Source organism: Plectropomus leopardus, chromosome 2 (assembly GCF_026936395.1).
Source record: "Plectropomus leopardus strain MGB_pleo_1.0 chromosome 2, ASM2693639v1, whole genome shotgun sequence".
NCBI lineage: Eukaryota > Metazoa > Chordata > Actinopteri > Perciformes > Serranidae > Plectropomus > Plectropomus leopardus.
The window spans coordinates 21,404,706-21,428,017 of NC_142177.1; the positions used below are offsets into that span (position 1 = coordinate 21,404,706).

The 23,312-nt window shown below is 39.8% G+C and overlaps 2 protein-coding genes across 4 annotated transcripts in view; both read right to left on the reverse strand.

The window, feature by feature from the left end:
- Positions 1 to 14,320, reverse strand: part of crocc (ciliary rootlet coiled-coil, rootletin) — a 32,270-nt gene extending 17,950 nt beyond the window's left edge. Inside the window, exons 1-16 of one of the 3 annotated variants that reach the window (XM_088088109.1) lie at positions 14,149 to 14,320; positions 9,723 to 9,849; positions 9,491 to 9,633; positions 7,200 to 7,391; positions 7,034 to 7,117; positions 6,857 to 6,942; positions 6,577 to 6,742; positions 6,387 to 6,493; positions 6,061 to 6,288; positions 5,351 to 5,441; positions 4,261 to 4,347; positions 3,971 to 4,186; positions 2,811 to 3,010; positions 2,523 to 2,705; positions 1,267 to 1,411; positions 1,022 to 1,168 (exon numbers count right to left, since the gene is read on the reverse strand). In XM_088088109.1, coding sequence (XP_087944235.1) covers positions 1,022 to 1,168; positions 1,267 to 1,411; positions 2,523 to 2,705; positions 2,811 to 3,010; positions 3,971 to 4,186; positions 4,261 to 4,347; positions 5,351 to 5,441; positions 6,061 to 6,288; positions 6,387 to 6,493; positions 6,577 to 6,742; positions 6,857 to 6,942; positions 7,034 to 7,117; positions 7,200 to 7,391; positions 9,491 to 9,625 — 2,067 coding nt within the window. In that variant the 5' untranslated portion in view covers positions 9,626 to 9,633; positions 9,723 to 9,849; positions 14,149 to 14,320. Of the gene's footprint in view, positions 1 to 1,021; positions 1,169 to 1,266; positions 1,412 to 2,522; positions 2,706 to 2,810; positions 3,011 to 3,970; positions 4,187 to 4,260; positions 4,348 to 5,350; positions 5,442 to 6,060; positions 6,289 to 6,386; positions 6,494 to 6,576; positions 6,743 to 6,856; positions 6,943 to 7,033; positions 7,118 to 7,199; positions 7,392 to 9,490; positions 9,637 to 9,722; positions 9,850 to 10,135; positions 10,435 to 14,148 lie in introns of those variants that run through there. The other 2 variants (XM_042504751.2, XM_042504734.2) reach the window with 2 other exon arrangements.
- Positions 14,321 to 15,657: 1,337 nt separating this feature from the next.
- necap2 (NECAP endocytosis associated 2) lies at positions 15,658 to 22,493 on the reverse strand. Its single transcript, XM_042495429.2, has 8 exons — positions 22,295 to 22,493; positions 19,894 to 19,994; positions 19,210 to 19,314; positions 18,072 to 18,153; positions 17,821 to 17,929; positions 17,561 to 17,708; positions 16,849 to 16,933; positions 15,658 to 16,684 (listed from the first exon to the last, which is right to left on the reverse strand). Exons 1-8 carry the CDS (start codon positions 22,387 to 22,389, stop codon positions 16,639 to 16,641), a joined length of 771 nt encoding a protein of 256 aa, XP_042351363.2. The 5' UTR covers positions 22,390 to 22,493; the 3' UTR covers positions 15,658 to 16,638.
- Between the last annotated feature and the right edge of the window lie 819 nt (positions 22,494 to 23,312).

Below are 23,312 nucleotides of genomic sequence, written 5' to 3' on the forward strand. Positions count from 1 at the left end.
AAGGTGTCAGAGTGAATGAAAAGTGAATAAAAAGCATCGAAATAGAGCTCAGGATACCCTGAACCCCTGACAAAGGTTTGGGCTGTTTGTTTATTAACCAGTCCCTGGCCTCCTATCATTTTGCATAAGTGGCCCCCGTGCAAAACAAGTTTAATGTCGCTGCTCTAAAGAGTAACTAAACCCTCTCCTCCCTGAAATGTGAAAAAAAGTCTCCAGAATGGGCAGGGTTGGGAAGGGCAGTTAATACGGTGTTCACACTGAACTGAGGCAGCTAACGTGGTTTGCAGTGAAATACAACAGATACCTGGTTGTAAACACACACAGGCTGTGCTTTGAAGCAGAGTGAACCAAGATGCACACTCTTTATTATTAATCAGACTGTCACAGCGCATTATACGTGTGTATCCACATGTGTATCCACAGACAGCAACTTAGTTTATCCTTGATTTCTGGATCTCAGTAATGTCAGGAGAATCTAAACTTGATCTTAACACTGATACGCTATCGCTACACAGCGTCACGCCGAATTTTCATCTTGGGTGATGGATGCAAAGAGTTTTTGCAACATGTCCATCACGCCCATCACGTCCATTGCACTGCCCAGCATGAATTCACGTCTATTTGCATCTTTGCATAGACTTAGTATGTAAACTTGCTGCCCAAAACCCTCGGATCGCATTCAGTGTAAACACATGATAACACATTCAGTCACAAAACCGTGCTGCCTCTCGATCCACAGCTCCTCCCTTCCCCCTGCACATACAAAGTAGTCGTTTGGTAAGTGGGCGGCGGTAGGGGGCTCAGCTAGTGATGAAAGCAGGCTCCCGCAACATGGGTCAACCAATACCAAAACTGAAATAGCAGGTTTCAGCTTTTGGAGGACAGTCACTGCGCATATTTATACACAATATGTAGAATTTTAATACTTTATATGCTGTATATTGCTTTTCAACTGAAAATAAGTGGTTTGAGGGGTTAGTTACTCATTTAAGAGGACAAAGACATTCGGAGGAGACCTTACCTGGAGAATGTAGTTGTTGAGGTTAGTTTTGTCCTGCGCCAGACCCTCATTCATGCTTCCCATCTTCGCCAGAGAGTCCCTGAGAGCTGCATCTTCAGACTGCAGCTTGTTGACCAGCATGGAGAGCTCTGCGTTACTGCCCTCACTCTGGAGGATGAAATGAGGGTCAAACAAAGGTCACAAACAACACAAAAACACAAAACATCACTCAACAAAAAGTTGAGTACATGTTGACTTTTTCTCACCCGAGCCAGCGCCTCAGAGAGCTGGGCCTTTTCTCCCTCGAGCAGCTGTCGCTCAACCTCCCCCTGCTGGTGAGTCTCCCTCACCGCAGACAGCTCTCCACGCTGCGCCGAGCCCCGACTCTCACTCTGTTCCAACTGCTTTTGTCTGCAGAAAAACAATATGTATTTTAGGGCTAACAATGACTGGATCTGTGTGTGTAAAACTTATCACACAAGTGCAGGGGATTTATGGTAGGTACTTTTCTGAGCAGCACAGAGAACAAAGGGCCCAGTAAAAGGTGAAATACAGTGTTAGGAGAATTTATGGAAAGCATTATAAAGCTACAAAATAAATGGACAATGTGTTGTACAATGGCTCAGTAAACTGAGTCACCTGGCTTGTCTCATATGTTAGATATGGATTTAATACTGTGAAGGTGTCGGGCCACTCTGGAATTGTGTTTTATATAAGTGGTTCTCAACTGGTGGGTCACGATCCAAAAGTGTGTCGCGGGTCCATCCTGAATGGCCCGCAAGTGACTCAAGAAAGTGCTGAGTTAGTCAGAAACACACTTTATTTGAAGATCAGTGAATTTCTGTCACAGAGCTTTTATTTGGAAGTGCCAATTCGGTTCATTATTGCAATATGTTTTATTTCTTGGTGTTCTAAGTCACTGTTTAGTTTAGTTTATTTGTTTCACATAATACAAAGCACAGGGATAAAACATGTAAAAAGTACATGTGAGGGTGCGGGAGAAACCTATACTGGCTTATATGAAAACCTAGAAAGCATGTGAATAGTAAAATACAAGCAATCAAAACATAAATAAAGTTAGTTGCTAAAAATTCAAAATCCGTATAAGGTTAAAAAAAAAAAAAGAAAGCTCACAGAGGGATCATTCTTGATCCAAATAAGATCTTTTTGACAGCAGAGCTTTTCGAAGACTTTGTTGTTTACATTTTATGAATTAAAATCAAATATGTGGTCATTTATCTTATGTGCGGACCTTGAACTAATGACTGAAGAGCAATCTTGACCTTTGGGCTTGACCAGTTGGGAACCACAGCTTTACAGTTTGTATCATGTCTGTCTGGGACAGTGCTGGTTAAGGAGGTCAGGAGGGGTTTGTAACTGAAGAAGATCTCTCTGTATAAGAAGTTAACAGATCTTCTGAATGGCTTCCTGTGGGCACATGCACTGTGTGTTGGCTGCACGCGACTTTGAGGATTAGTGCCCTCATCGCACTCAATTCGTCACGATCAATTAGCTTACTTACATCCTCTGAGTCTCTGCCTTCGCCCGGTCTCTCTCTTGAACGGCGGCCTCCTTCTCCTCCCTCTCGTGATCTCGCTCTCGCTGCGTGGACGCCACAGTCAGCTGAAGCTTCTCACAGTCCATCTGCAGGATCTGGTTGGCGCTCTGTGTTGCCTGCACTGTCTTCTCCAGGCTCACCTTCTCACTGCGGGGGTCATTACGTGAAGAAGAACAGTGTGTTATAAGAGTAGTATTGCAAGGATTAGGATTAGTAGCAGACGGTAAAAAGGTGATATAAGTGTCTGCAAACCTGGCCAGCGTCTCTCTCTCCTGCTTTAGACGCTCCTTTTCTCTCTGTGTGGTCTCCCTCTCTCTCTGAGCAGCGTCTCTCTCTCTCTGCAGAGCTTGATTTCGCTGTTCTGCATCTTTTTTGGCTATATCAGTCTCCGAAAGCTGCTTGCGCAACTGTTGAACCGAGGTATGCGCCGAGAGCAGACGCCCTCGAACATCCTGCAAACACATCACAAGTCAGGTCACTTTCCTCTAATAGCAATCCCATTTTCTTTCAGACTGTACAAACTATGATGACTTAAGACAGTTAATGTCCCGTGAAATGGCTTGACTAAGCCTTGACATATTCTGGTGCTAAGATCACCAAAAGCTAGAATTGGTATTTAATTTTGATGTGTTTGCACATTTTGTCGCAAATGCCAGGAAACATTTTATTTTTTCTTAATGTTGTCTAAAACTATGCATGCTGGACTCTTGTCCTGGCTTGTTTAATTTTATGGTGTTTGGTAGGCCAATGCAGGCTGCGTATCATTGACAATAAGTCAGACATTCAGTGTCTATCCATGCAGATTTTCCAGATTGTCAAATATCCATCACTGAAAAAAATCTTAATTCTTTGGGGTTTTTTTTAAACAGTTCTATTAAAATGACGTCTGTGGGTTATCAAGACAAACAGAAACACATTTTAAATTATTGTTCTCCAAGCAGCAAAAATGAAATTCTGTCCACTGCCTCTGTATACGGATGGAGACAGAAATCTCATAGACATTATCTGGGCAAACAAAACTAAAAACCATCAGCCATTATTTCAGTTAACTGCCCCTTTACGCTCTGCTAATGAGCACACAGCTGCTCTCATTGTGGCTGTGGGAGCCTAGAGGGCTACAGTAATGTTGTGACTAACTGGTTCCAGTTTAAATTGTGGTCTGGAAATAATGGGTATAATCTCATCTCTGTCTGTAATTATTGTCAACAATAACTAAACATTTATGTCAAAATCCTTTCACTATGTGCATGATATAACCTGTTAATATATTAGTATGAAAAACACAGTTATTACAAAATCAGCATTATTGTAGCGTGTAAAATGTCCGTAAACAAACACTAAAGCACAACATCCTCAATGTGTGTCCTCCCCGAAACATTCACTACGATGAAATGAATGAAAAGACATGTCACCTGCAGCTGGAGCGTCTTGTTTGTGACTGCAGAGCGCAGAGCTGACAGCGCTGCCTCAGACAGAGGAGCCAGCGAGGAGGAGGACCTAGAGGGGGAGGAGGACCTGCGAGGAGAGGAGGAGCGGTGAGGGGAGGAGCCACAGATCAATGCCAGGAGCGGACCGCCAGAGTTGTCCTGGTCTGCCTCTGATGACGACTCGCCATCGGACAACACCGTCTGCGAAATAAATTCAAAATGAAACACTCCCATCTTAGAGGTATAAAACCGTGTGCATTTGTGCAGCGGTTTACCTGAGCGATGTCCCGCAGGGCGTCTAACAGCGTCTCAGTGTGAGACCTCATCACCTGCATGTCAGTCTCATCGTTGCCACTCTGCTCCTGGAGGAAAACAAAATGAAGGACAGATAGCTCAGTCACCTGGAGGAGGAGGAATCATGAAACTGCCCACTAAAAAACGACATTTTTCTTTATTTTCCTCATTGTCAATGCATCCGTGAAAAAAACTAAATCAAGAATGCATAGTTATAATATTAATTAATCCTTTGCTCAGTATTTCTGACTCTATACCACAAGCCAATGAACTCCTACTGAAGACATGCGATATCCTTAAAAAATATATAGTGTCGTGTTTAAATGAGGCTAAAACAGTTGGGCACTGTTTTTTCTGGCAAATGATGCTCAAATAGGAGTAAATATTGAGTTTTTGGGGGTCTACTTTCAGCTGAGGAATGATACACATTTGAAAAAATAGTGCGTGCTTCCAAAAGCAGGATGGTGTATTATTTATAAGCATGGGATGAGATGAAAATGTCATGTCAGGATTATCCTGTCTGAAGTAACAGTAACTCATGATATCATCCTGCTAATCAACCAAATATGCTAAAAACTCTAAAATTGGCCCTAAAACAGACTGGAATCACTTAACATTTTGTTGAGAAACAAACATTTCTATTGAATCACAGAGAGGACACATCTTTTTCATAGAGAACATTCTTTTTAGTGAAAAATAAACAATCTCACAAAACTGTTCAACTGTTTTAAATTGAATCATATGCTTGATGTGAAATATGTCTTTGCTTAAATGAAGATATTTTGTATTTTTTGAGGTTGGTATGAGGTTTAATTGTTGGTTTCCCAGTAGATTCTTTGTGTGCTGTTGGACACAGTATTAAAAAATAACAAAATAAAGGAAATTCACCATAATCATCTTGCTGTGAGTGTTTGTTATCGCAGCCTGCAATAAAATCTTATAATACCCCATCCTCAGTCTGCAGTTCAGGACCCGATCAGGAAAATGGAGGAACGTGTCTGCCAGTGCAACAGTGTGGCTCAATGATATGTCCTTAATTTTTTACCAGAAGAAGAAAAAAAATCTGCTCACTTCAAGCCTCCTCATCAGTACGACAACTTCTCTGTCTCTGTCTTCAATGTGGCTCTTAAGTCTCTCCGCCTCTCGCACTGAATCTGACAACCTGAAAGTCAAAACACACACACACACGCACGCACGCACGCACACACACACACACACACACACACACACACACACACACACACACACACACACACAAAGGCCTTCATACAAATGTTGTTCATTAAAAACAAACCTGCAGCTAAGGATTATATGTAATGAGATTACAAAATAAGTAATTAGTTCAGAATACTTTAGAAAAAAAATGTGTAAAAAGATTATATTCACATTGTCAGGGATTACTTGATTACAATTTTGACCATGTCTTTAAAATTTGGCAATTTCATATTAAAAAATAGCAAAATTATAAAAATGATTTATGATAACTAAAGCTCTTTGCAAAATGTATTTAATTTGTATTAGAAAGACATATATTCATGTGATAACATTAAATAATGATCAAGCTTTTAGATGTTGAAAAAGTCTGTTTTCTAAGTAAAAGGTGCAATATTTCCATTGATTGATTCTGAAATAATACAACAGTTTTCAGATTACATTACATGTTTTGCAGTCCAATGCATTATGGTACTAATAAGTGGAATGTAATTTGTGTTGAGTGACTGACTACAGTTCAGAGATCTGACCCGGCCCCTCCTGTGAGAGAGCTGAGCGCAGCCACCGACCTGACGTTGAGCTCACTTCTCTCCGCGTCTGTTCTGGTTTGAAGATTCATCATCTCCGACACTCGTTCTCTCAGCTGCTGCTCCAGCTGAACCCTCAGAGCTTTCTCCCGCTCCAGGGCCAGAGCTGCTCCTCCCTCCCGGGTGTGCAGGGTGGCCGACAGACTTGCACAAGACACCTGAGCAGAGTGGGACGCCCGAGCCAGCTCGTTACGCATATCTGACAAGTCCCTGAAGAAGAGAGAACGACACGGAGGGAAAATGTTTGTGCAATCGGAGATTCAAACAAGAGCACAGGAAATGTGACAAACAGTTTACACTTTGTTGACCTTTCAGTGGAGCTCTTCAGTTCACAGACGTGCCTCCGAAACCCGACCACTTGGCGCCACAGCGTCAGCAGTCGGCTGTGCTCGGTACTGAAGTAACTGTGGAAAGACTGAATGGGAAAATAACAGAAATCATCTTAACGTTTTCCATTACTTAAAATGTTTTAATGTTTTGTAAGCATCCCTCTTTCACCTCCTCTTCTCTCCTCCAGTCAGACTCCTTTTGCTCCAGTTCCTCCCTGGCCTTCGTCCAATCAGCAGAGAGCTTGCGGATGTCCTGGCTGAGGGCCTCATTGGCCAAACCGGCCTGCTCCAGCTGCTCCCTCAGCATGGCGTTCACCGCAGACAAACTGCTGCTCCTGAAAACACACGAGGGAAAAACAAATTATGATGACGGAGCAAGTGAGGCGAAAACAACGTGATAGTCTGAGGTGTTTGATGCACACTGGCCCAGGAGACATGAGATCAGTCACCTCTGCTGTTCTTCCTCCAGACGGATTAAAGTGTCCTCCAGGTTGCTGTTTGCTTCGTCTTGATGGCGACCATTTGACGATTCACTCTGAAAGAGCAGACAGTCGATATGTTTGAGTGCTATTTGTGAAAAGTTAATGTCGTCTGTCCAGGAGTCAAAATCCATAAACGCCACTCACGCTCAGCCTGTGTTTCTCCACCTCTGAGGTCCGCTCCTGCACCATCTGCTCCAGATCTCCACACCTCTTTTTGTACTGAAGCACCTGAAGAAGCCAAAATATGTTACTGAGCTGGAACATCCGTGACGACTGCGTCTTAACTAAAGTCAGAGTCAATCAATCAGACCTTGGCCTGCAACTTCTGCACGAGCTGCGCCTGCCTCTGCTGACCCTCCTGGTACGCAGTGAGTTTGCGCTTGTAGGCCGCCTGCTCCTCATCCAGGCGCCGGCGCAGGTCCACGTTATGCTGCGCCAGGCTGCGTGACTCTGGTGAATCATGGTCGCCGTCGCCTGTCTCGAAACGTAGCGCCTGCTCCAGCTGTGGGTTTAATTAAAAGGGGTGATGTTTATTTCACAGATCTGCAAAGCCATGCTGTGAATCCTTCGACACAAACTGTAAATCCAAACATACTTCTGAGGCTGAAAGTTTGTTCCTGACCTTAAGAATGAATTACGCAGAAGACAGTACGTACAGATTCACGCTTCATACTGTTCTGTTTCCAGGATTGTCATTTCACTGCACTCATAATCACTCTTTATCTCCCATATTTTGCTTTTTTATGCAAACTGAACCTCTGATTATGGTTACAGGAATAACAAGTGGCAACTAAACAAACATTTGTGATTCCTACAGCAGAATGAGTTGTAACATCTCAGTGTGACCAACGACTTATTTCAAAGGAATGAAAGTGGGTTTTTATGGGGTTCTTCTTTATAGTCAGACATAGACTAGATTCAAGTCAATAATTCCTCTGTTTGGAGGAGGCTTGAGTCTGACACAGAGGCTAAGCAATGCACTGCTGTTGATGGGGTCAGCAACAAAATGCATTTTAGCCACATTAAAAAAAAAATCAATATTAGTTTAAGTGTGTGCTATCTAATGTGTATGTAATATATGCTATTCTATATAAGAATCTTTACCACCTCACCTTTCAATCAGAGAGCCCATTTCTGCAGGGAAGTCGTTAAAAGCTTCAGTTTCCCGTTTATGTTCTCGTCAAAACCACCAAACTCCACTGACAAAAACAGCAATTTTAGTTTGCTGAACATGGAAGCTGTTGCTCTACCGCTGCCTCGATCGGTTCATTAGTTTGTGTGAATGAAGGACTTTGGTGAATCTGAACTAAACCTTTTAAACACTTCAGTCCCAAAATAACACAATCTTACCGACTGAGGTAGCGGCAGAAAAGCAGCTCCTGTGTTCAGCAATGGAAAATCAGTTTCTCTACACGGAGTCTGGCTTTACAGACAACAATATAGCTTCATTTTTGGGGAAATTACTTTCTGGTAAAGCAATAAAAATACTGTAATTGTAGGTTACACTTGAAGTGATATTGATTTGTTTTTTTTTGGGGGGGGGGGGGTAGATGACTTAAGAGAAGGATATTATAATTTAATAGGGTTGTTCATTTTTGAAACATGTAAAGTAAAAAAAAACAATGTAAAATACAGACGTATTTCATTTTTGGGAGTCAAATTGTGGAATGGACTCAGTGCTGAGTTGAAACTGTCTTGCTCTCTCTTGAGTTTTAAAAAAAAAAAATGATTGAAATGATTACAGATTATAATGTAAAATAATTCAAGTGTAAAATAATTGAGGATTATGATTTAGAGTATTGTGGGGTGTTTAAAATTAATTTTCTTTCTTTGGTATTGCTGTGTATTGCTCTGGGTTTTCCTTTTGTTGATATAAAATAGGCAAAAATAAGGCTTTCGCCTGTTCCTTTTGCGGTTCTTGACAGAGAAAATTAGTAAGAATTTATTTTTGTTTTTCATTCATTCCTAAAAGCTTTGTCATCAAAACCTGTTGCAAAGGACTTTCTACAGGTTTCTGAATGTGGGACGTCACAAACACAGCAGGATGAAGAGCAGTCGTCTCCACAGCCTGTTGGACTGTTGAATTTTAGTTTACAGTCATTAATATTGTTTAACAGTGACTCATTAAAACAGTTTGATACAGTTATAATGAACCTTACTGCGCTGAAAGAAAACATCTGAGTTGTCTCGTTTCTGGATGCAGACACACTCAACCCGAAATTAGATGTGTGGCGCCCACCCACCCTTACACCTCCTCTGAGCCCCTGTTTACAGTCGCCCTGGGTGACAGACGCCATGGCAACATTCCACTTCAGTTCATTCCAGCCCCCATCACCTGGGAAACCCGAAAATCTCAGACAAAGAAACTGGGAAAACAGGAAAGAGCCTTAGCATTCCCATTAGGTGTATATGTAAACTTGAGGATTTGTGAAGTGTTTTTACGTTTGCAAAGAGATGAAGGTCAGCCGTGTGCAGAAACCATTACACTTGACTGGGAGGTTATTCGCTGTCATTTTCAGTCATCTCTTATCCACTTCTCAACTTGTTCTGCCCACCTTTACCTTTCTGTCAGTGTCAGTAGTTGTCGTCCTGTTGTCTTACCCTCTCACTGATTGCAGCGTACTTGATGGCGAGCTCGTCTCTGTCAGCTCTGCTGTGCGCCAGCAGGTCCTCCAGCCTCGCCAGCTCTCCCCGCAGCACCCGGTTCTCCTCCTGGAGGGACATGACCGAGGACATGGCCCCGGCTGCTGAGAGAAAGGACAGACAGGGACAATAATCAGGCAGAGGAAAGAGTCAAATCATACATTTGATGTGATGGCGGGGGAGCACTCACAGCTATCGTTGAGGTTCTTTGTGACAATCTCTCGTACTCGTGCTGGTAGACATGTAGGGGGGGCATCTGGTGAGGGGCCCCGGACAGTCAGCCTCTTCTCCTCTGACAATACACTCTCCTCCAGCCTCTGGTGAGCAAAACACACACATTTGATGCTTCATATTTTGAGACATTAAGAAAGAGACAAAAAAAAAATGACCCCGCAAGTGATACAGTGTAGCTCCATATAAAAGCAATGACAAACTGAAACATGAGGATGATGATGTTTTTGTAAAGTGCCACAAAGACCAGGTGGTGCCACCACATGAAAACTGCTGCGTAATGAGAACACACATAAAGCAGCAGACTCACTGGTCACACAGTGTATGTTGAAAAAAGCGGTGCAGGGTGGAGGAGAGCCCGGCGCACCTCACCTGTATCACAGACTCCAGTTTGTTGGAGTCGGTGTCTGTGTTTTCCGCAGCGCTCATCGCAGCAGATATTAAAATCCTCCGGTGAACAGGATTAACTCCGAATTAACGCGACGTCCTCACAAAGTGATGTGTCGTCTTTTGATTTGCAGCAGGTGCGATAAAAAAAAAGAGAAAAAGTTCACAGCCTGGAGGAGGTTATGAGTTTGACGGAGCCGACAAAGTTTGGCCGCAGAGGAGCAGAGTGTGTGACCCGTCCTGACGCCTCCTCCTCCGGTACAGGCAGGCACAGATTGAGGACAGCAGGATTAACAGGGTTTAAGATTCACACCCTCCTCCACCACCTCCTCCTCCTCCTCCTCCTCCTCCACCTCCTCCACTCTCTCTGCTCGCATTCACCCAACCCTCCTGACCACTGCTGTTTAACTGCGCCACAAACAGAAGCTAAAGTAAAACTTTAATAGCCCCGTAAGACATCCTGCAGGGAAAACAACCTTAACATATATCTTTTTTATGTTGCAAGAAGAAAATGTAGTTTTTTTAAAATAAAATTTAAAGCAGGGGAGGTCATAGGCCAATTCCGTACAAAGATCATATTGTTCATAACTGATGACGCTGTTTTCAATCTGCAATTAGTTTAAAGTTGCAAAGTCATTTTAACTTTGCACCACGTTATAGGGGACGACGGATGGTATTTGGCATTTTGCAGATTATCTGTATGTGTGTTTTATTTTAATGATCGCAGATAAAATTCATTAAAAAGTGCAAAGAAAGTGCCAGCATGGGAGGAACTTTTACTTTGTAAAACCTCAAAGAGCTATTTTTTATTTATAAAATTTTCCAAATTAAATTTTCACTTGACTTTATAAAAAAAAAGTTGCTGGGAACTTGCTGAATGATTTTGAAAGTCTCCGTTTTGATTAAACATTTGCTAAAGGCATTTAAACAAAGTTTAAGATTTTCATTTTTATTGTAAATGCATATTGGTTCCAAATATTGGTTTTTGGTCTCATTAACTGCTTATAATCAGTATGGGCCCTGAAAAACCTTTATCGGTCAACCCCTACCAGAGAGTTGCTTATTATGATGCCAATTCCCCTGAGAGAGTCAACAGATGCACAGTGGGCTGTTATATATATATATTTATAATGTCAATTTATGACCCAATTTGCAGACAAACTCCCACACACTGTCCAACCTGCAGAAGAATAAGGTTCATCCCTCTCCTGTGCACCTGTTTAGAAATAGATGTGCAAGTTGTTTTTTGTTCTAATAATATTATCTGACTTGGCAATGTGATTTTTGTGATGATCTACACAGAATTATCCTAGACTCTGCAGCTCCACTCGGCTTTACGGAGCTTTAAAGTGAGTTTCAGCTCTATATAACCTGTAACTTAGTTTGCCCTCACCGCTCTCATATTATTGTTTTCAGACGCAGCAGGCAGTTGTTTTCAGAGAAAAGCTCTAAAAACCTACTGCACACTACCTGCTCAGCATTACACAACAGACACAGTTAGAGACTACCTGGTAAACGACATATTTCCCTCAGCAGCTGGTGGAAACCAAACAACTAACTAAAAGGGAGTGAATATGGGAATTCATCAGGTGCCCAGAAATCCGACTCCAGATAAATGATAGCGTTGTCCTGAAATGATGTGTAATAAGCAACTGTTTGCTAACAAGTTTGACATTTTTAAAAAAGTTGCTGATATGATAATGTTGTGTTCTCAGCTTGTTTCCACTGTCCCCAAGTGGCCAACAAAAGAGTGTTTGCACGTTTAAGAATGTACACTATGAGTGAAACATGAAAGGTGTTAAAATAGGATTTTTATTTTAATTTGCATCAATTGATTCTTCAAAATACAAAATAATAACCACAACCTATATGGGCCCCTAAGGGTCTGAGGTCCTGGGGCAGTGGCTCGCTTTGCCTGGATGGTAAACTAGGTTAATGTTAGGTGATGGCCTCTCATCACAGAGAAGACTGGTTTGGTTTGAGTTTGGGTTGCATATAAAAACATTAACATTGTTCTTACGAACTTTGGGCGGAAGCTCATAAAGCTGACAAAATACGATGCAGAAACTCTCTGAATCATACTCAAATGCAGCGTTGTCTTTAGTATATAAAAAAAGAATATCTTTGGCCATGGGTTTATGAAAGTGTGACAGGCATTTTTCACTTTTGTTTTATATCTGAGAGCAAACAAGCAATTAAGAAAGTAAAGTAATCAATAGTGAAAAAACTTGTTTGTTACTACTACTTACCCAAATACTAAAATATAATTTTTAACATCTACCATTTGGCATGTTAAAAACATAGCAGTCCCACAGTTGTCACAAGACGTGAAAAAACACGTTTAAATCTAATAAACTCATATAAAACTGCGCTATCCACAGACCGCATTACAAAAGGAGTCTGCAGACTTATAAATGTAAGACTATGGCACAAGCATTAAACATGAGGGGGTCGACACTGCGCTACTTTGTGTTTGGATTGTCATAGTTACAGACAAGAGGGTCATTGTGTCAATGACAGACCCCCCCAGCCACACACACACACAGACACACACACACACACACAAAACCCTTTTCTTTTACACTTGTGTGGACCCCAGCCGACAACATTTATGGATGAATGACAAGATTAAAGTTTAAGCTCTGCTGTCAAAAACATCTTATTTGGATCAAAAATGATACCTCTATATACTGGTGTTCACATGTTCAAAATGATCATTTGCACTTGTATTTTTTAACCCTTTACTAATACTGTGAGATTTTGCATTTTTAGCATCCTAATGTATAGATGTTTTGATTGCTTGTATTGTAGCGACTATACGAACAAAGGAAAGCCGCCAAGAGGCTTAAGTGGGCTCTGTAGGACACGTTGATGACAAATCCATGCTGAATACGGGTGTTGATTTTAGCTGGTTTATTGCATAATGACAAAACAACCAAAAAAAGGAACTGGTGAGATGTTACACGGGTTGTGATCACGGTCAACAGAAAATATCAGACCCCACTAACCCTCTAGTAACTGTCATTCACATTTTGGCTCCTACATGTATTTTACCATTAATATGTTTTCTGGGTGTAGTTTTCATGGTAGCCAGTATGGGTTTGTAGTACCACACCCTCACATGTAGAGGCCTACTCTTTATATGTTTTATCCCCATTGTGTGTCAAATGTTGTCATTTGTCAAGACTCAAAGTAGGTTTATATAGCAAACATATTTTGCAAATTGTCCACAATTCAGTAACTGCTCACATGATCACAAAAGAATTGATTAACTCTGGCTGCATGTTTCATATGTCTAATTGAAGGCTGCATGGATTTTATCCTAAAATTGCAGTTTTTTTAGTTTACTCAGATTTAAGTGATTACCATCTGTGGCGCCCCCAGCTGGTCTGTTAGTAGATGACTGGCACTGATTTCACAGTGAGGGAGATGTGCCCTCTGCATCTGACGATTACACACACACACACACACACACACCTGTTGATCTCTGCAGAGCACATCACACCTGAGTGCAGCACTCGTGACTCCTCCCTCCAGCTTGCTTCAAACAGCCCCTTTATGTTTACAACCAGCTGATGCACAAATGAACTACTGACCAATCAACCAGGTCCTCAACTGCTTCCCCTTCTGGTTTTGTCCTTTCATACTTTGTACACCACATTTGGTACAGACCCACAAAAATATCATGATCTTTATCATATCACACAACAAGAAAATGCATCCAAAAGACACGCCCAAGTTTTCAAAACTCTCTGAGAGGAGTTGGAGGCGGGAGGAAGAGGAGGGCGAAGAGTTAAACGTTAAAGTGTGCAGCATCCATAATGAAACGGATTAAACACGAACAGTTTGGCAGCAGCAGAGACTGAGATCTCGACACGCTGCTATGGAAACAACCTCCTGCACATTAAAAGCTTCGTGTATCGATATTCAGCCGCACTGTGTTAGTTGTGTTGCACGCGGCACAAACCTCCGCTTCCCTGTTTGAATGATACTCTCACCTCGACAGCTCGGTGTGATGTGTTTTATCCTGCCGTCCCTCCATTCCTCTGAGCGGGCTGTAACGTTACAGGAGGCAGAAACAAACCTCAGCCACAGCGGTTACAAATTTACCATCAGCTGCACAGTCGCCTTCCTCCACATCTCCTCCATGCTTTTTCCGGGGAGGGACTTCCAGTTCAGCTGCAGGCTGTGGTCTGTTTACAGCTCTGTGTGAGTGCGTGGAGCCCTGCTGTCAGCATGCGCTCATCTCTGATAACACAGTTTGAGTAAAAGCCATCAATAAACTGTTGGGTTTTTTTTTTCATATAAAGGACAGAGGATGATTCCAAAAATTATCCGAGCCTAAGCAAATAAAGATGATACCAAATAGGCCTAAAAAACTTTTAAAAAAAAACAAAACTCCATGACTTTTCAAGGACCCCATAATAAAATGAAATGACCATTCACATTTAATACAGGTACAGAACTTTATGGCATATTTTATTCAAATTTTTAATTATTGTGTGAAAACTGAATATCAACCTTTCAATATCAAAGACCTGGTTTATGTTTGTTATATTAAGTCAGAGGTTATCCATTGAAGAGTACTATAACAACTGATTTAATCACACAAAGCATTTTATGACTTTTCCAAATTGTTTTAATTATTTTTATTTGATTTTATTTTTAAAAAAATAATTTTACAACTTTTTCATTCCTGGGAAAGGTCATTGTGTATTTCCATTATAACTTTTTTTTGTAAATTAGATATATTTTCTTTGAATTTTGAATAACTTGGAATTTCTGTAATTATATGCACCAAATCACATTATAATTCTTAACTGCCAGATTTATTTAGTTGAGATCTGGTGTTGTCTATAAGTATTCAAAAACTTAAATCATGATCAAAAATTTTCAGTTGTTCTCATAATTTATTTTGACAAAAAATAGTGGTTTATTTCTTTTCCTCAATTAAAACAGCTGAAGATAGTCTTTGATGATAAAACAATCATTACATCTGGTCTGTTTAACTGTGACTAAAAGCTATTTTAGTTCCTGATTTCTGTAAAAACATTCCAGTCAGAAGAACCAGAGGATCCTATGATAGTGTTACTATTGATGAATTTGAAATATTGCTCAATAATCAACAATCTAATATGAGTGATGCAAAGTGAAAACACCGTTACAAATCATAATTTTTGAGTCTTTTTGTCATTTTTCACAACATATGTGTGTCACTGTTCCTTAACAAGTGCACCTCCTTCCTAAACATTCAAACAGCCTGAAGCACTGACAAATAAAAGACTGTTTTTTTTATTATGTTGACACCTTTGTCTGGTGGACTGAAGACAAATTTCCTGAGTGGACAATAAAGATATATTCTATTTTAATCCTGTTAGATTATGTTGAGGAGGAGGTTTAAAACAACTATATGCATTACCACACGCTTCAAATTGGTCCAAAACTCTGATGTCTGAGAACTCACTGCAACTGTGAAGAGAAATGTGGAGAAAAACTCAAAACAAGAGTCAATGAAATACACTGTTTATTTACAAGAAGACATAGGTTTACATTTTAGATCTTTTTCAGAAAGGCACTTAATCAAATACTCGATGCAAATTAGCGACAAGGTTGAGGAAAAATTCTATTTGGTAAAAGGCACATTTTTTAAAAGCAACGACACACAAGGCAAAGACATATGAAGGGCGTACACAAAGACAAACATGAAAAAAAAAACATGTTCAAACTTTAAATGACAGACAAAATGGCCATCATGACCCCCCCCTCCCTCCCAAAAACACCATGATTAAAAAAACCTGGGCATTTTTATAACGATTTAAAGGGTTTAATGTAAAACTAATCATCAAATATCAATATATATTGCAAAATCTCCTAAAACAAAAATTACTTGACAGAAATCAAAACCCACACACATACTGTTTTAAAGCTAAATGAAACATGGATACTTCAGTGGGTAAACTAACTTCCCAAAAATGGTAAAAAACAACCTTGAGATGAGTGGTGCTGGTGTAATGAGACAACTGTTGTGAAGACGAGGAACACAATCAAATGTGATTCTGGACAGAATAACAGTGACGAGGAAGAGAAACTACAAACTAAATCGGGAACATTTGATTCGAGGCAACGGGTAGACGTTTTCATCTGGTTAGTGTAACAACAAACTTTCCCTTTAACCATCAACATGCTCACTTGTCTTCAGGAGACTCCAACGATGACGGTTTAAGGGTCACCTGACTTCTAAAAATCAAAGAAAGATCCCACTTCACGGCAGAGTGTGAGAAAATAATCTGATTGTAAAAACAAATATGTACATGTTTACCATTTGTTCCTCCAGAGTGTGTTGGTCAGCGGGCTATGTGAACAAGTGCAGCCAGAACAAATGAGCCAGTCAAGTTTGCTAACGGTTTCTCTGTTTTAGTTTCTTTTTGCCACAATCGTCCTGTCCGTGGAATGTATGGAACCTGAGTGTGTGCACGTTTCCTCACCACTCAACTAAACTGCACCCATCCTGATTTGACAGCATCTTTACTGGAGCTGTGGACGAGAGTGGGGGTGAAAGGGTGCACGATGAAAGCGATGATGATGAGTGTGAAAGAATTTAAAAACAATCACGGTGAACAAACACAAACGTGTCAGATGGACAGGATGGATTAATACACGGACAGAACTGCAGGTGAGGTCTTTGTGAAAAAACTTACTTGGAGCCTGCAGATGTGAAATCCCCCCACAAGTCGGAGCTGGGCTGGGCTGCAGGGACGGAGGAGCCAAAGTCTAAAAGAGTGGCTGGAAATGAAGAAACATGATAATGGAAATCATGAATATTGTTTAAATCATCTGAAAGTGTTTAACCCTTTGAAACCTGAGCATATTGACTTAGTTTCTTTCAGAAACACGGGAAGAAGGCGATGAGAAACTAAAAGGAAATGGCCCAAAAAAACTTAGCAAGAAATAATTTATAAGTTATAAGAAAATTACCTTAAAATAAACAATGAAAAAAGTAACAGACGAAAACAAAAAAATGACCATAAGAAAGTGCTAAAAAAAAAAAGACTGTTTTCTTTCTGTAACATAATTCTAGACATATAAATATATGATTAATAAAATACTTTTTTTGGGACATTTTTCCCATTTTTTTTATAATATCTAATACCCCCTACCCCCTCCAGCTATTTTAAGTCATTTTCTTGTCACCTTTTCCTTTTTTTTTCCCAATTTGCAGGACTTTTTTGCCAAGATGCTTGGGGATACATTATCCCCAATGTATTAAAAAACAAAACAAAGAAACAAAATTCCTCAGGTTTCATAAGTTTAAATGTTTAAAGGCAGCTGAATGCAGCGAAAGAAAACTGATGTCAATCCAGGTGTTGAGGGGTTAAAAACTATAATTTGATATAATAGCACGGTGATCACCAGTGTTTGTCTGTACAGCTGGGGCGGTCTGCGGTCCCACAGGAGGCGGAATGACACCTCCAGCCTTCGCACCCGGTGGAGGAGGCAGCAGACCGCCGCCCATGGCCCTGCTGGGTTTGGCAGCACCTGCATCCTTCTTCTTGATGTTCTGTCATGACAGAATTTTTGTCATCTTTATCCTTTAATTATTGGCTCTTTTCTTCATAAAATCTGTCATTGTTAAGTTTGTTATTTTTTAAACAGGTTCAGGTATAATTTACCCCAATGCTGATCTTGATCGTCTGGCCCTCTTTGAAGCTCAGGTCCAGCTTCGGTGCTGCGCTCTGAGAAGCTTCCTGTTTTGCGATTTCACCTTCTTGCTTCACCCATCTTTAGAAATAGAGCACAATTATCACTAAAATAATGTTGGATAGAGTCACACTGGGTCATTGCAGTAGCACGAGAACACAGGTATTATAATGTATGTAAGCACAGATCAGATAATGAGGAAACATAAGAGAAGCTAACTTACTTAAAATGGTCTTGTAAAGCTACGTTGAAGTCAAATGAGTCTCCGCGATCAGCGAAACCCAGACCGATGAAAGCGTGACGCCCTTTATAAAAGCAAAGACAAAAGCACATTAGGGTTACTTATGCATCATATGATAACACATAAAACATACTCATTCCTGCAGTAAGATGCGTACAGTAAAGAAGAGCAGCGGCCTGTAACGACTGAGTGATCTGATACCATTTAGACTTTTTTGGATTATGTTACATTTAAAGACTCGATAAATGCTTTATATTGCAATATATGGCACCTTTATGTAAAGAAATCTCTCTTTTATTTATTTTTTGACATTTTGTTTATTTGGTTTCTCTTTGCAAAAGCTACTATACAGTCAACTTCATTTAGGTAATTTTACAGAGTAAACCATTTTTTCCATTTTTTTAAACAGTTTTAAAGCAACAACATAAAACCAAAAATAAATAGTGATAGTGTATGTTTCAGGTATCAGAAACACACTGTAACTATTAGACACCCAATGTCTCTTTATTCTTTGATCCAATAACATCGTCTACAGAACTTGTTTTTTTGCCTCTATAATTATTTTCTACCCTTATCTTATGTTATAATTTTTCTTTATTTAATTGCTCCTCTTGTTCTTTTCTTCCCACCTTTTATTTGTTAATTCTATTTTATTTCTTATTTATTTATTTATCTGCTGATTTATGTATTTTTCCTTTTTACATGACTAAAAGGTCTTTTTGTTCGTTTTGGTTGTGTATTTTGTTTTTGTATGTTCACATAAACCAATAAAAAGAGAATTACAAATAAAAGAGATACAGTTTCAAATGTAAAAACAGACATAAGCTTGTCTTTGTTCAGGTAAAGGCTGAATGCTGATTATCTTAGACAGAAAAAATTGAAAAAAAAAATCACTTTAAGTGGAAAGCCAAGTTGGGTAGGTTGGTCACGTGTTTTGTTAATAATTTCAAATAAAACACATTTCTAAATTTAGATTTAAGCAGATTTGCTTTTGTTTATACAACTCACGTATCTTACATATAGGTGAGATATAATTTAAGATGTATTTAGTACAGTATATTCACTTGCTCTCTTTTTTTCTGTTCTTCTAATGTTCAAAAAGTTGATGAACGTGTCTTACCATTGCCATCTTCTATCCGGATCACAAAGTACCTGCTGGAGTCTGTGACTGCTTCGACTACACACCCGGGATACTGTTCGACTGGAGCTTGGGCAAACAACTCTCCTGCAAAGAACAAATTTACATCAAATATGTCTTGGGGTTATTTTCTGTGTTGCAGGTAATCGTTGTGTTGGAGTAAAAATACCACAGCAGCCAGTTTCCCTCGTGCTGTGGACCGCGTGTTTTTGAACCAATATACTGTGCCACCTAAGTGTGAACACATCTGATCCATGTAACACTAACAAAACTAACTATATTATTATTTTATTAACTTACTACAACAAAACCTTTATTCAGTGCTTGTGAATAGAGCAGACAGCGATGAGGCAGTCTGACTCTGTGTCACAGCTACACTGGCGAGGAGTTGTTAGGTCCGCTGAAAAGTTCAAAATAAGGAACTGACGGTCCACTTTGTCCAGCCAGTCCTTTACTAATGCTCTGTTAAGAAAGTGAAGAGACTCACTTAAATGAGTCAGCTCTTCTTATATTGCACAACTGCGTTCAGAGGTAAAAGGTTGCATAAAAGAGTTAACTGGAAATCAATTTCTCCTGGTGACGTCAGTTAAGAAACACACAGAGAAATTCATGTGAATTTTTGTGCACACATCACATTTATCTGCAAGGAGATGCCGGTTTGTTTACCTGTGTTTTTGTCCTCTAACTTTATGAAGGCCATCTTGCCTTTAGCAGTGATTTTCATCCTACCGCTCCATGCGGGTTCATCCAGCTTCCAATCAGCAGCGCTAAAAAAACAAACAAAAAAAAAAAAACAGGAAACACACATTTGAGTACGAAAGCAGCTTCCTTGACCAAGGTTTTTACACGGGCAGCTGCAGCTTTTCAAAGCAGGAGGAAGTGAAACTAAAGGTTTTCAGGAAGAGTAAAATGAGACATTCATGTTAAATGTTATCTCTTTTGTTCTGCTGCCACTGAAGGAAAGAAATATACTAATGGACTGACAAAACGACTGTAGAAAGTAGTGCTTATCTGTAAAAACAAAAACCTCTTCAATGAATATTACTAACAATTACACATTGGCTTCTTTCAATACATCTCAACAGGATTCAAAGTAAAATGGACTAATTATAAATATGACTTCAATATGACACTCGAGGATGCTTTAAAGTCTATTATGCAGGAGTTTTGGTTACTGTTTGTCAACCAGCGAGAGTGAAAGCACAAGCCAAGCCTAGATTCTCATTTGCAGTTTCTCCTTGCTTTATTTTTGTTCTTTCAGCACCCACTGCTTACAGTCCGGCACCTGGTTGCTTCCTTTTTATGAAGCCCTGACCTCACCTGAGCACTGTGAGATACCCGCCCATAAACGTCCCAGACAGGCAGCAGGCAGAGTCTCACAGATTACTTCTGTATGTGTCTCTGTTTTTGTTTTTTTTGTTTTTTTTTAATTTTTGAAAGTTAAATCCTGCATAGTAAATCTTTAAAGATATCATAAGGCCCTGAGCTGAAAGAAAGTTTCTTGGCTATTTAAATAAATTTTAAAAAATCCTAAAAATATGTAAATCCAAAATAAAGAGATGAAATATACCCATATATTTCTATAATATTAAACAGAAACATTTTGGAATTTATACTGAAATGAAAAGAAATATGACAAGAGAAAAAACATACTTAAAGCTGACTTGGTAACTTATTCAGGGGCTTTCAACTCGGGGTGGGACTCACCACAGGGACCCAGATATGATATTATTGCTATACTTAGGTCCCTACAATATTATTGAGATTTTAAATGTCCTGGGATATGCCGAGTATTGCAATAACATATATTGCGATACACTGCAATCTTTTTCTTTTTTTTAGCTGCAAATTAAGGAAAAATTTTGTCAACATCTGTTTTTATCTAATAAGATAAAGTTTTCAGTCTCATCTCACATCAATTATTACAGCAAAATAAATCCAATGAACTGACAATGCAAGTGATTTTATTATTCTAGTACAGTACTTACTTCTTGATTTGCATTTGCAATACTAACGGCCTAAATAATGTAATAAAATTAAAATAAAAAAACACTACTTAACGTCCATGTGTTAATACAATAGTGCCACACAAAATATCGCGATACTATCCTGTATATATATTTTTTCTTTCTGCAAATCCAATCCATGAAGGAAAACCTGTGTGAATCAGTCGAAAGCTCCAGAAATAGAGCATAAGAAGACATTGAGTGAAGTTTTTTTTTCCATCTACTGTTTCCAAGATTAAAGAATGAACTTTCATTGTAGTTTCTTCATGTAGAAAGACGCGCAACAGGTTGCTTATGACTATAAGCAATAACAAAGTGTCCATATTGCTGCAGTCGGCCTGTCACATTTTAATGACACTCCTCCTGATAAGGAGTGAAGTGCTCTCAACACAGCCAAGGAAGTCTGGCTAACGTTAGATCATATTTCCACAACTTTATTTCCATAGTTTTGTCTGCACATGGTGCTCTGAACTAGCTACAGCGTAACTATATCCCATGCATTTATCTTTTAATTAATCATCACGCAAACTCCAATTCACTGACTCTTCATGGACACCCAGCTAAGTAACAGCTAGCACAAACTCTGAGCACATGCGTCCATTATCGGACACGAACCCTGCCATTTTCACATATACGTGCTAAAAAAAAAAAGCAAAGCAGCAATTCCGTAATTTGTTGTATCTTTCACAAGTAAATATGACTTTTTAAACAACAGCAGGACTAAGTTTAACTCGTAGTCAGGGAATTGTTTGTTGACAAAGTCTGGATGATGGTGTCCCGATTTCAGTGAACAGCGAGTGTTTGGAAATTATGCTAACGTCATTAGCTCAGCTAGCCGCTAGCACGCTAATTATTCTCTGTTTATCTTAATCGTGAGCAGAGACTGGCTGAGCTTTCACCGTCGAGTCCACTCTGTGCGGAAATAAAGGCACAGTCAGCCCAAAAAACTCGTTGTCCGATAATGGATGTATCCGGCTGAATTAGCTTGGTGACGGACACTTGTCTCGCCGTCAGTTAGACCCGTCAGTTACAGCCGTTACTGCTCGCTGAGCTCAGCTTACCGATATCCGCGGTTCGAGGCCCGCGGCGGGATCCGATAAACATGGACCTCGGGCTTCACACACAGCATCGACTCATAACTGTTGTCGTCTGCCATTTTGTCAAGTCCGCAAACTATCAGAACCAACTTCCGACTTTCAATGGACACCTCGGTGGAGTTGAACCCGACGACGAGATCCCAAAGCAGCCGCGGAGCTGGATCCGCACAGCGCCGCGGCTGGTGGGGATGGTTCATGCTAAAATATCATGTTACACCTAAAGGTGCTGCAATAAAAATGTTATTTTGGGAGACGTATGCAAGTATGATTGGGATAACATAGCTTGCTTAAAGTCTAACAATTAACCTGTAATAATCTGAGTCAAAGCGGGCAGTAATGACTTTTACTGTCTCTACATTGGGGACTGTTCTTTATTTATCAGAGGGGCGTGACTTCGTTTTGTGTGTTTTTGTTCCCTGAAGCTATTAATATTTTCCCTAAAGCCTCCCATAGAGACTTGGGAAAACACATGAGCCTCCATCCAACTTAAATTAGTGGTAGATTTTAAAAACTTACCCTTTGATTCTTTTATTCAAATGTTATTTAAATCTCGAGCAGTCATTGATGTCACGAGCACAGAAAAAGCAAAGAAAGAACAAACAACAACAGGTCATACACCATTAAAAACAGTTACATTCAAAAGCAGAGTATCATAGTTTTAAAATGGCCTATAGTAAGTAGATGGAAAGATAGATATTTATCCTTCACAGGAAATTACACTTGTTACTGTGGTTCATTCACAGCTAACCACACATAACATAAAAGCGCATTTGTAATTATCCACAGGAAACATACAAAACTTTAAAATAAATACTCACTTCTAAAAAATATCTAATATTATTAAACGCTATGTAGTGTATACAATTTTAGTATGCAAAAGTGCAGTGGTTAAAAACAAAAAACAACTGTGATGCATTTTAATGTTCTGTACACTGTAAGATGTTTCAGCAGAAAAACTAAAAGCAGCTTTTCCAAAATCAGT